This window comes from Neopelma chrysocephalum, unplaced genomic scaffold (assembly GCF_003984885.1).
Source record: "Neopelma chrysocephalum unplaced genomic scaffold, ASM398488v2 Primary Assembly neopelma1_22, whole genome shotgun sequence".
Lineage (NCBI taxonomy): Eukaryota > Metazoa > Chordata > Aves > Passeriformes > Pipridae > Neopelma > Neopelma chrysocephalum.
Window position 1 is genome coordinate 30,842,719 of NW_020897689.1, and position 13,424 is coordinate 30,856,142.

The 13,424-nt window shown below is 38.6% G+C and overlaps 1 protein-coding gene across 3 annotated transcripts; it reads left to right on the forward strand.

The window, feature by feature from the left end:
* Nucleotides 1-250: 250 nt before the first annotated feature.
* On the forward strand, nucleotides 251-13,373 carry MC5R (melanocortin 5 receptor). Of its 3 annotated transcripts, none has more exons than XM_027677319.1 (3): nucleotides 251-406; nucleotides 8,933-9,047; nucleotides 9,888-13,373. In XM_027677319.1, the coding sequence occupies exon 3, from the start codon at nucleotides 9,970-9,972 to the stop codon at nucleotides 10,945-10,947; it is 978 nt and encodes a 325-aa protein (XP_027533120.1). In that variant the 5' UTR covers nucleotides 251-406; nucleotides 8,933-9,047; nucleotides 9,888-9,969; the 3' UTR covers nucleotides 10,948-13,373. The 3 variants fall into 3 exon arrangements, with proteins under 3 accessions (XP_027533120.1, XP_027533111.1, XP_027533100.1); XM_027677310.1 differs by lacking the exon at nucleotides 251-406 and adding an exon at nucleotides 6,824-8,847; XM_027677299.1 differs by lacking the exon at nucleotides 251-406 and having other exon boundaries at nucleotides 6,824-9,047.
* Nucleotides 13,374-13,424: the final 51 nt, after the last annotated feature.

Sequence of the window (13,424 nt, forward strand, 5' to 3'; positions counted from 1 at the left end):
ACTGTCTTTTAGAAAGACTTTAATAAAGATGAAGAGGTGGAAATTTCATTAGTTCATTAAAGTCTTGCTCACAAAATCTGGAATATTAAACTTTCATTTACCTTTGTATTTTAATTAATTTTATTATTTATAACTGAGAAGCACTGCAATTTTTTTTCTAATCTTGTTTAGTCTGCTGAGAATAGACTTTTATAAATCTGAAAAAAAAGACCGTGTGCTATTGTTTTGTTTTCTTGCTATTGTCACTTCATTAGTAGTAATTAATTTTAACTCAACACCAAAAGGTTGCAAACCTCAAACTGAACATGCTCAATGAGATAATTGATTTTCTCTAGTTTGTTTCTCACTGTGTATTAAGACAAAGCTCCAACTGCCCTACTGCTAAGCCTGACTTCAGGTTGTACTGGTAAGTATACTTCGTGTTGCCTGTTTTTCAAAAGTGATGGTATCATTGAACTTGATAATATTGGTCCTGCAGGTCAATACTAATTCTGTTCCTAAAATTCAGATGTATACTAAGCAAGTGCATTTCTTTCTCATTGCTGGAAATGAGGCTTCTTTTGTTTCATCACTTGAATAAGATCCTGTGAACTTGCTCTGCCTGCAAATTTATTCTCTGGAGAAAAGCCAGGAGACTTGCAAGTTCTCTTTGTCCTGATTGTTCTTATTGATCTAAATCTTTGGATTAACTTGTCCCCTTCCCTTAAATAAAAAATATTTGCATATATATATATATCTAAATTGACTACACAGCTGCTACTTTCCCTGAATCTTCTTTTTTTTTTTTTCCCCAGAAGAGGTAAGTTCTTTGCTACAAATTTGTGCATCTGTAAGTGTACAGACTTTAGTTGTTCCCGGCTGGCTTTCAGGGAATTTGTCACATGAGCTAGTCATTGACAGACCAGTATGTAGCTGCAAAAATATACTTGGTTTTGTGAGTCAGAGCCTTGTTCTGTAGCTGCATGACATTAGTGACATTAATGGAGTCATACTAACAAGGGCAATCCTTGCTGTTTAAACTTCTCTTACAACGTTGGTGGAGGTTTTATATGTCTGTGGGACAGCACACAGAACAGTACACAGCAGTACAAGCATAGTCTCTAGAACTAAAGGGTCGTTGCTTTTGTGGTATCAAACTGCTGCTCCATCAATGTGTCTTATATGGGCACGTGGAACACGAGGTCCTGTCGTGGTGATGTTCTGCTGTAAGGTCTACACAACTGCATCTTCCCTCTCAACTCCCTAGGAATTTTCTTGAGGAGTGCTTGAGCTTTCTGCCTGTCAACTCTGGAGACCATGAGGGCTGGTGACTCAAATACAGATTCACAGGAAAAATTCAGTTTGATTTTTCCTTAAGATTAAGGCTTAATTTTTTTCCCCAGAAGTTTGAATCATCTATCTTTCATCCCCCAAATGGAAATATTTCAATCCCTGCTTTCAACCAGCTATAGAATTTGATGCGCATGTTAGGCATTCAGTGGCTTTAATAAGCATGAGGATCACTTTTTCAAAGATGTAGGTTTTCACCACTTTGAAGTCTGTGATGTTTAGCCAGCATCGACTTCCACACTGCAATTAATGAGAAGCTCAACAAAAGAAAGTAAGAAAAATTGTAGATGCTGAATAATTTTTTTCTTTTTATTTGTCAGCCATTAGAGATGTAGAAATGTAATTTAGTTGAGAAACCATTGCATAGTCCATCTTAGCTCTTGCAGAAATTGCTTTCCCAGCTGATCCAATGGCTAGTGAATTCTTGGAGACACAAATCTGCAATTCCTCTTAGTCTGAATGATTAACCCATACACAGGGCTTTCTGGGTTAATTTTCATCAGAACCAGAACTTGCTCTAGGGACTGTCCTCTCTCCGAAGTCATACTATGTTTCTTGTGTTGTGGTTGGTTTGTTTGTTTGGGAGGGGGCAGAGTGGGAGTGAAGAGAGAAAGGAAAGGTTTTTTTGATTATGTTTCAAAAAGTACCAAAAAGAAAATGTCTTCTGGTCTTCTTTTGTTACTAAGCACTTTGTAAGCCCAGGAAAATCAGAAACACATATCATATCAGCAGCCTCCCCAAATCAGTATGACAAGTATTTTCTCAGGTTCTGCTTCATTTTAATGCTGGATTAGACATCAGGGCACATGGTTCCTGCTTTTGTGAGGGATTAATGATGCTTGAAATCTTAAATGCCAGGAATCTTGGGGGCTTATGAGAGTCACTTGATTTCTGTACGTCAGCAAACAACTTGCCATTGAGGAGACTGATTTAGTGTAAACTGATTTAAATTCTCAATGGTACAAGTGAATGCACTGGGCACTACAGTGTAGAAGATGATGTTATCGGTTCAGACACAATACTTTCCTTTCTGCAGATCTGTTTATTTCCAGCAGACATAATTTGCTTTTTTAATTTTGACATCTTTTCATTTCAGCCATAGCAATACTCTACACTTTCACTCCTTAGTGAGTGAATTCTAGAAGAAAAATAATTCCAACTTCTGAAAAAATGTCAGGGGTTTTTTTCATTTAGGATACAGTGATTGAAAAAAAATCTTGACATTAAAAAAAAAGATACTGTTTATTGCAAGCCTTTATTGTAGGAAAAATTAGGAAAAGTAGTGTAGTGAGAGCCTGACAGAAAAAAATTGAGTTCTGAGCTAAATGGCTATTATTTAATTCTAATTTTTGGTGTATTTAGACACCTTATTAAATAGGAAATTGCTGCATTTTTTATCAGCCTGAACAGAGAGTGAGGAAAGAACCTGTATATCAGTACAGAAACCTTAGATTAACACTGAATACTACTTCTAAGGAGGCAATTGTTGATATTGCTGCCATAGTGTTCTTGAAAAATTGCCTTGGTAGCACATATATCTATGTTTAATTATCATATGCATTGAATAAGAGACACTTGCACTTGCCATGATAGGAACTGCATGCACACATTACTGCATCTGCAGTTTTCTCTGTGTAGCAATGTCTCTTTGTGGGTATAGTGAATTAATAATTATTCTCACTATGTACCTTCTTGAGGTTTTCCTTGAGCTTTTTTTTTACCTTTCTGTAGTCATGCTGTGCTAAAATGCCAACACCTGACAAGAGAGACAGCACAGGACAAAAAGGCACTGAGTCGTCAGGGCTCTCTGCTCAAACCAAGCAGCCAGCCCAGGATGGGAAACACACCACTCCCAGGGGAGGGTTCATGTTGAGCTCTTGTGCTGGGAAGAGGGAAGTAAGCAGCTTTTCAACAGACTTCTTTAGACCAGAAGCTTGTAAAAAAACCCCAGAAATCAGAATCTATCACTCATTTTGAGGAATGCATGCTTCTTTATGCTGAAATAAAGTGTATTTGAGTATACGTTTCTCACTAAAATAAAGTAGGGAAGGATGATCTAAGCATAGTGCACTGTGTTTGGAAGTTTTGCTCTTTGCTAGTGATTTCTATTCTCTTGGTTTTTATCTATTAATGTAAATATAACGATGTGCTCAGACACTGTGCAATGTCTGTTTGTATATGTATTTTCACATTTGTTTCATGACGAAGATGCAAATGCTATACCAGGAAGTTCACAATTTTAATGAAAGTTAAGGAAAGGTGGAGTTAAACTGCAAGAGAAGCTGGAACTGGACCATGAGAGAAGACAGAAGAAAAACAAAGCCTGAATTTCAGAACTGGTCTGTATCTTGGGGATGTGTGAAACTACACTAGGGCAGAAGAAAGGCTGCTGGTTTCTCATCAGCCTGAGGAAGTTTAAGATTTAGTGTGTAGGTCATGTGCTAGTGATACAGATGAGGAGAATAGTGAATCATGGCTGGCTTGTACAATCCTTTAAAAGGTCTTTGCCATCGAAAGGATAGCTCTGTTTCTTCACCCAAAGGAAATAGCTGGTAAGTTGCCACCACAGGGCAGGCCTCTTAAAAACAGAGAGCCCCATGCTGGTCCCAACAGAAACAAAACGCGTCTTAGATCCCATCAAGAAAATTGCAAATAAAGTCAGCTGTTTCTTGCTGGGAAATGATGTTGGACAACACCTGCAGCAGAAAGATCTGCTTGTATATATATATATATATATATAGGTATGTGGGTGGTTGGAAGACCCACCTGGCAGCAAATGTGTGCCTAACACTGGTGTTACAACTGGGCTGGAAAAATGGGGAATTGTCAATGTGAAGTGTCAATGTGAAGTTGTACTAGATGATTATTGTAGGTCCCTTCCAATCAAACCGTGTTATACCATGCTATGCTATTCTAAAGTAATATCTAGAGCTTTTCTGCTCAATATTAAAATATGATTTACTGGAGCTTTGGTATATTAAATCAGCTTTCATTGAATTGCCTGTGATCATTAACAAAGTTAAAATATTCAAACACTGAAGACTGAATTGAAGACCAAGGAGCTGAATTATATAGCAAATTAGCAACATTTTATATGCAAAAAAAGAGATTCTCATGCACAATCATTTTATGAAACAAATGAACAATGTGCTCTTAATATTTGTCTTTGCCATACTGACAGATAAGACATGAAACATCTCAAAACATGTCATTGAAGTAACACTTTTAATCACTTATTTTTGATAATTGTGCTAATGAATGAAGACACATTAAGTATTCTCTGTGGTCTACCAAGAAATACTTGCACAGAATCACAGAATGAGACAGGTTGGAAGGGACCACAGCTGGTTATCCAGTTGAACATCCCTGCTCAGTCAGGATCATTCTAGAGCACATTGCAAAGGATTGCTTCCAGACAGTTCTAGAATATCTCCAGTGAGGAAGAACTCACAACTGTTGAGGACCAAGAATCAGAATGGGAACGATTCCAGAAGTGGAAAAATATGTACAGCGATTGAACAGACTTTATGATGCAGACTTTACAGTTACTATGTATATACACATTGTATGTTTCCCCAGAATTTGTATCTCCTGGGCATATCCGGGCTTGTTCACTTCCCTGCTTCCCTGCTTCTCCGCCGATTGGCTGGAGAAGCTGCAGAGAGGAGACAGCCTCCATTCGCCCTTTCCTCCCCTGGTTCCTCCTGCGCTCCTCCCCTTTTGCCCATGTCCCTATCCTGGTTTGTCCCCCTGCCTGTCTGTCTCCTGCTCCACCCTATGTTCTGGCCTTTTCCCCTCCTGAGCTGATAAAAAACCGCGTGCAGGCTGGAATAAAGGACTCAACCTGCACCCTACCTTTGTCTCCTGAACCCGTGCTGCGCCACGGTCCCATCCCCCCTTTGGGCTGTGGCACACAATCTCTCTGGCCTCTGTTCCAGCACTCAGTCACTTGCACAGGAAAGAAAGTCTTCCTCATATTCAGTAGAACTTCCTGTACATCAGTTTCTATCTGTTGCCTCTTTTCCTATTGCTTGGAAACACAGAAAAGAATCAGACTCCATCCTGTTGACATTCTCCCTTCAGGTACTTACACGCATTGATGAGGTCCCTTTGTCTCTTCTTGGGGCTGAACAGGCCCAGCTCCCTCAGCCTTTCCTCATGAGAGAGTTGCTCCAGTCCCTTAAACATCTGCATAGCCCTCTGCTGGACCTGCTTCAGGAACTCCACATCTCTCTTATACTGATTCCCAGAAGGTCATCCCCCAGCCTGTCCTGGTGCATAGGAATATTCTTCCTCATGTGCAGGATCCTGCATCTGCCTTCAATGAATTTGGACAGTTCTTCTCTGCCCATCTCTCCAAACTATTGAGGTCCTTCTAAAGGGTTTCATAGCACTCTAGGGTATCATCCAGTCTTCCCAGAAAAAAGTATCTAGTAAGACCCTGCTAAATGGTTTGTTTGCTTTTTTTCTTTACCCCAGTCTGCTTGTAGATTATTGAATTACTCTTCTTTTCTGTCAGAAAGCGGCTTCTGCTCTCTCTCACCACTTCACAATTGAAAAAAATGGCATCGGACAGAAACAGGCCCTGGCATCTCTTTCTCTGCTGAAACCCTATTTCACTTCTTTCTTCTGTTCACTGATGTCTTTCTGTAACACTTTCTCTCTCTTTTCCTGGAACCCAAAGAAATTTCTTGAGTTCAGTGAAACAGGGGATTCTAGCATTTAACTTTTTCCTTACACCATGTAAGATGTTACATGAAGTATATAAAAAAGATCTCTTCCTAAGGATACATTTTAGTGTCCCTTTTGGAATGACCATGGACCTCAGTAGCACTGTCAGTGGCTCCAGATCCAGGCTCCTTGATGTATGCCCAGCTGTCCTTGTTTCTGTGCTGCAGGGAGACCTGTGAACCTGCACGCCAAGGCCCCCATTCAACCTCTCTTCCTCTTTGCACCTGTGAAAAGAAAATGGTGGACTGAGAACAGAACAGGGGCTTCAGTGTTTTCCTCAGGGTGCCTAGGTCAGGTCCTGTACTGTGTTGGTACAGTCTATACCTAAATATGAGTTCAGGCTTTGTGATGCATAAATTACCGTTTGCTCTCACTGACAGTCCAGACATGATCTTTGTGACCTTGGAAAACACTGAGTGCCAACCTGTTGGTAGAGTTAGAGAATTTATTTAACTGAACAGTCAAGGGAGCTGAACACTAAAGTTATGAACATCTGAAAGACAAGCCTATTCATTCAGGAGTCCTCCAGCTGGAAGGTGAAGGTATTCTTGGATTCTTCCCAAAGGAATGCAAAGATCTGCTCCTGTACCCCTTTACTTAAAATCCTCATCACTCACCTGCATGCCTCCACCCACTGCTACTTCATGTCCCTTTTGTTGCTTGCTTGTCAAGCCATAACATTTATAGCTGTTTACTGCAGCAATATGACAAAATTATTTTTTGGGGGGTGGGGGAGGGAAGTATTTTTGCATTTTATCATCTAATATAAAAAAAATGCATCTATACCACTACCTATTTTGCAGGCAGGTAATTTTTCTGCAAGCTTTGTAAACAAGGGAGTTTCTTTGCATAGCATAGACACTTGTACCAAGATTTATGCCTGCAGTATCTGGCTTGTGGAACAAGAATCCAAAGGCTGATTCATAATTTTTATGTGAGAATCTTGGCATTGCTCTAAGGAATAACAACCAAACCATCCAGTCTGATGTGTGATTTATTTCTTGTAATTGGCTGGTCTACCAAGTCCTACCAGGTACATTGAGAACTTTTGTAAAGGCAGCTAAGCTGGTTGCAAAGAGCTCTGTTAAACTGAACATACAGAGAAATTTGTAAATGGAAAGAATAAATAGAATAATAAACAACATCAATAACAAAGCAATTTGCTGCAAGAGAGGTAATTGGAAGTGGAAAGAGCACAATGTCTGCACAGTTCTTTCTAGATATAAGAACACTGAAAGAAGAAAAATTTTACCATTAGGTATCTAATTTCCAAGGTCTGAAATGGGATAATCAAAAGCTATGCAAAAGATAACAAAAAAAAAATGCTTTCCATTAAAGAACAGGAAGAGAACTGCAGATGACCCTTTTCTATACTTTTCTTTTGGGCATAGCAATGAACTATGAGCTCAGAATTGGCATACAGGTGAGATACAGCAGGGAGTGTGTGTGTTGGCTGGCTGGCATCCACTCAGATTGAACAGCTGCACTTGAGCATAGTTTGCTACCTCTAGTTTGTGATAATCTAAATTCTCTTTCCCGTACTGGGGAGAAGGGATAGGCAAATTTCATCTGCTGACTATAACTGCATAATGCTTGAGGAGACATTTTACTCAAAATATTAAAGATGCTTTTCACTGTCACCTTTGGTGCAGGGACTATTTGTACATAAGAATATTTCATACAACAGTTTCAATGCATAAACTTTAGCTGAACACTGAAAACACAAAAATGGCACAGGATATAGCAATAAAATTAGTGTTTCGTAGTGGCGACTCTTTATAAAAAATATTATAGGTTAGAAATGAGCATTTGAAACTGTTATACACTGCAAAAAAACTCAACCCACTAATTTGTGGAAAAGTGGTGATTTGGAGATGCAGAGACTTTGTATACTGAATGGCATTTGACTGGCTGGTTAGCAACTAACATGGAGGGCATTTGGCAGTGTAAATGTGTGCTTTGCATTCACCAGTCTACACACACAGAAGCAGGGATGATTTGTTAAAGACTTGCACTGATTTTACCACCTTTTGGTTAAGACCCAGAAGGAACATCAGTTACCTGACTGCTAGACCCACAGAGGAACTTTAGCCATCAGAATACTGAGTGCTGAGTTTAACATCTCTTAGGCCCCATGAAACCTTGGGGAATTCACATATGTTTTGGGAAGCCCTAGCTCCTGGCATGATACACTGTGTGTTCTTTCCATTTCTACACTGAAATCTTGGTTCTAGTGAGCCAGACAGGACACAAGCGTTTATTTGTTCTATTATTTTAATGCAAATTATTTGAATATATCTTCTGTTGACATGATGGGTTTGACTGCATGTTCCCTGAGATTTGTAACAGTTGGTTCTTATTTCTGAAAAAAACCAAAACTGAATATAATACAAATGCTTACAACACTAATAAACCTCCCACTTCAATAAGAGTCTTCTGTTCTCACCCCTTTTGGAGCACTATTGCAGCATGAACTTATTGGTAGTGTACTACCAACAGCAAAGAAAACAAAAAAATAAAAAAAAGAAACAACTCTATGGCTTTGGAAAGGAGTGTGCCTAGTACATTTCTCCTTTAATATTATCAAAAGGTCATAATGAATTTCAGATCAGAATCACTGTTCAGTTAGAAAGACAGGAGAAGACCACTAGATGGTGGTAAAAAACTAAGCCTTTGCTACGAGATCTATGGAAAGAGAAGTCCAGAGGGGCAAAGAAGGGGAGGAGGAGCCACAGTTTGAGTACTGAAGTCATAATTGCTTGGAGTCTATAAAAAGGCAGTTGCACAGTAAGTAACTTATACCCGATCAGCTTTGACTCTATGGATTTGCTCATTCCTTTCCCTCTATTTTTTTTCATCTATTCCCACCAAGGAATCCCCAGCTCCAGATGTTGGGAGAGGAGGGGGGCTGAAACTTCAGCTCTCTGGAGGAAAGGTTGCAGGCGATGAAGAGGAAGAGCAGCTGAAGGAGCAGCTCTGATAAATAGGTACAGTTAATTCTTCATTGCAAATAAAAAGCTACTTTAAAAACTGAAAATTGTTTAGCATTATATGCTTTGAATTTTATTTGCAACAAGTCACTGACAAACAGCTCTAAGTGTTCCCCTTATTAAGAATAGAATGGCTTACAACTTGTCCTGAATATTGTCGTTACAAAAAAAAATTGAATAAAATATTAATGATCTGGAATAGAAAACTTATGTTACAACGAATTCCACCCACACTAATTCTGTAACCTTAGTGTATCCTGAAATGTATGGATTTGCTTTGGTTAGGTGTTTAATACCATTAATGCTTTTAAATGAGCATATTAGTATTGCACAGATAAACTGTTTATAGCACAGTTCATGCAAACTTAAAGGTACAAAGGTCAGGAAAGCATTTAATTATATAACTGAAAATATTCAATTCTTAATTATAACAATAATCAAGACTTCTATATATTGTATTCAAGTGAGCGGTTTCTGCTGGACCTAATACTACATTCTCCTACATTTCTGGAGTCTGAGACTCAGGACTGTGAAAACTGTTTGTTTGTTTTTCAGTAGAATTTCCAGGAAAATCTGGGGAATTATTCCAGGGGACCAAATAGAATAAACAAAAGAATGAATGAAGGGTGGATGAATCTCTTCATTAGTTTGTCGTTTTAATTTCCCAGTAAGGATGGGTAGAAAATCTCTGAGCTGACCAAAGGTTAATTTAGAATCAGTAGAGGAATATGGTGTGGAAGTGGCAGGACATTTCCGAGCCAAATTAAATAGAAATGGGTGATATTTATTTTGTCAACTTCTGCCTGTACTCATCATAATATATTTTTTTTTTGGCAGGATCTTTTGTCTTTCAGAAAATGCATTTATCACACTCCTTGGCAAGCCCCTCAGAAGGAACAGAATGTGTTAGCTTCCAGACATGAACACATCCTCTCAATTGTATGTTTCTGAACTAAACTTGAGTGCCTTTGGTAGCAACTTTACTGGGCCTACTGTCAAGAGCAAGTCATCGCCATGTGAGCAAGTGGTCATTGCAGCTGAGGTGTTCCTAACTCTGGGCATTGTAAGCCTGCTTGAAAACATCTTAGTTATATGTGCAATAGTTAAGAACAAGAACTTGCATTCACCAATGTATTTTTTTGTTTGCAGTTTAGCAGTGGCTGACATGCTGGTTAGTGTGTCTAATGCTTGGGAGACCATAACGATATACTTAATAAACAATAGACACATCATTATGGAAGATACCTTTGTCCGTCATATAGACAATGTCTTTGATTCAATGATTTGCATATCTGTGGTGGCTTCCATGTGCAGTTTGCTGGCTATAGCAGTAGACAGATACATCACTATCTTCTATGCCCTGCGTTATCATAACATCATGACAGTGAAAAGATCAGGGCTTATTATTGCATGCATCTGGACTTTTTGCACGGGTTGTGGCATTATCTTCATTCTTTATTATGAATCAACTTACGTGGTCATTTGTCTCATCACTATGTTTTTTACCATGTTGTTCCTCATGGTCTCACTGTACATCCATATGTTCCTCCTGGCTCGTACTCATGTGAAGAAAATTGCTGCTTTGCCTGGGTACAACTCTGTCCGTCAAAGAACCAGCATGAAAGGAGCCATCACTCTGACTATGCTTCTTGGCATCTTCATTGTTTGCTGGGCTCCATTCTTCCTTCATCTCATCCTGATGATCTCCTGCCCTCAAAACCTCTACTGTGTTTGCTTCATGTCTCACTTCAACATGTACCTCATTCTCATTATGTGCAATTCAGTGATCGATCCCTTGATCTACGCCTTTCGTAGCCAGGAAATGAGGAAGACCTTCAAAGAGATAATTTGTTGCTATAACCTGAGAATGGTCTGTGGTTTATCAGATAAGTATTGAGAAAGCAAAACTAAACCAAGGAAGAGAATAGAAATGCAACATCTTACCACATCTTATAACTCTGCTGAAATGCCTATGGAATATTTTCTCTGTTCAGCTGTGATGATTTCTGCAGCAATCAGAACCTATTTTTTAACATGTGATTTTACATTTCTTTCCCTCCACACACCTCTGTCATGCTGATGGTAGGAACTACTCAGTGTGTCTGTATAATGGGGAAAAGAATATTTTGAACCTCATTTACTCTACCAAAGGCTGGATTTTGTTAGGGGATTATACAGGGAAAGCCATACTTTTCTTTCTGCTAAATGCAATGAGTGAGACCTGCCATGTGACTGAACCCATCATCCTTTCAATACATGTTTCTTTTGATATTATTTTTCTCTCTAGGAAAAAAAAATTGTCTTCTAGGTAAAAATAAGCCTGGCTTATTTTGATGCCCAGAATTACCAGGTGGTGTTTTTTCTTTTTTTTTTTTTTTTGCTATTTCTTTCTGAAGACATAAAATCAGAGAAGCAACTCCAATTATGAAGCTTCACATACCTTGGTCAACAGTTATGACCAATATACATGCACATATCAGCAGTCTTGTATTCCAGTCATGACTGTTACTGTCATAAAATGTGTATTATGTAAGAGGCCTGTGTTACCATGAGATTTCCAGGCTGGATACAGTACTTTGTCATATATGACTATCTGTGTTTTAATCACACTGATGTGTGATGTATCACAGGTGGATTTTAAGGCTGAATATGAAGACTGAGCTGATTTGTCTGTTTTCTTTATTCACCAGGGCTAGGAAAGTAAAGGGTACATGACTCCAGATAGTCATGTAATGTTTTGTGAAAATCAGAAGACTTGGGTGAGTGCCTGCCTTTGAACAGACATTAGAAAAACCTTTTGGCTGCAAGGAGCCTCTGTTACTGGAGGAAGTTGTTCTGTAGATTGTATATTTCAAGCTGGGAGAGAAAAAACAAGTTTGATAATCAAAAACCACAGCAGGCAATGGCAAAAGAGGGATTTCAAAACCTCAGGCACATGTAGCTATGACAAAGAGTCCTGACTTTTGCTCCCCAAAACAAGCAGATTTTGTCTTTCTTCAGAGGACTCTAGGTTGATACTCATGCCTTTTGTATGAGTAATTTTCATCTAGTCATGCTTTCATAAACGTGCTGTTCTGCAACAGCTGTGTAATGTACAAAATGTTGGATTTATCACAGATGAAGGAACTGGAAGTATGGCATTGATTTCTTCATGAGCATGGATGGTGCATATCTTGCACTGTGATTTAAGCTATGAAAATATTTCAAGTGGTGGCAACCCACTGACTAGATGTCAGAAAAGATCTTGGAAAAATGAGCTATTCCTTCTGAAATCTGAAAGAATAATGCTTGTTATACTTGGTTTACAGATGCAGTAAAACTCTTGTTCTCAATAGAAGGAATATGATTTATTCCATGGGTGTTAGGTTATACCTTCAAGGTGAAAGTCCTAATTCAGTTTTAGGAAATTTTTTTACGATAAGGGTGGTCAAACATAGGAACAGGTGCCCAGTTGTTGTGGAGACTCCATCCTAAAAGGTATTCAGAACTTGACTGGACACAGCCCTGAACAATCTGGTCGAAGTTGAAAGGTGACTGAGTTTGAAATTGGCCCTGCTTTGAATGATTAGGAATAGATTACCTCCATAGGTCCCTTCCAAACCAAGTTATTTGGTGTTTCTATGAAACAGTTTGCATATTATGATAAAATGATAATTTCTCCCTTCTAATTTTATCTCTCATGTAAGAAAAATTGTAAGATATTCTCCTCCAAACATTTAAAAAGATATTACACCTGTGTTTTCATTTGCTTTGGAGGTCTCTAACAGGAGAAGTAAGGTGTACCTTTAGCACTAGAGTTATACATTTTGTCTGCTGCACCTCCAGCTCACACTTATCTCACTCTAATGTGGGAATGTTATTCTCAGTGAAGATATCTTATTATGCTGACTGATATAATGATTATATCAATGCACTAGGTTCTGGAATCTTCCTTCAGCTATATCTGAAAATGGGATTTCAGAGATACGTTTGTGGTCAGTAGTGAGAATCTTGCCTTGTTTCAGTCCATCTCTTAACCCTATCCGTAAATACAACCTAAATGTGGGCTCTTGCAACTAGGAATGTAAATGGCAAAAGGAGACAGTTCTATTGCATAGTGAAAGGCACCTGCTGATGTAAATAAATCATTAAATCCTCACCAGGTATTGCAAATAAGACAGTCTTGTACATAATTGCAAAATGACAAAGAGGAAGCCAAAAGCGTAACAGCTTTGAGTGTTTTCTTGAATTGTGTATTAATTTGTTTTGTTTTGTTTTGTTTGAAGTTTGTTTGATGTATAAACACAGACATATGAAGAAACTATTAAACTGGATTGCTGGAAACCCCACTGTTACTGGTTATTCATTGTAACGTGTCTGCTACCTTATAGATTA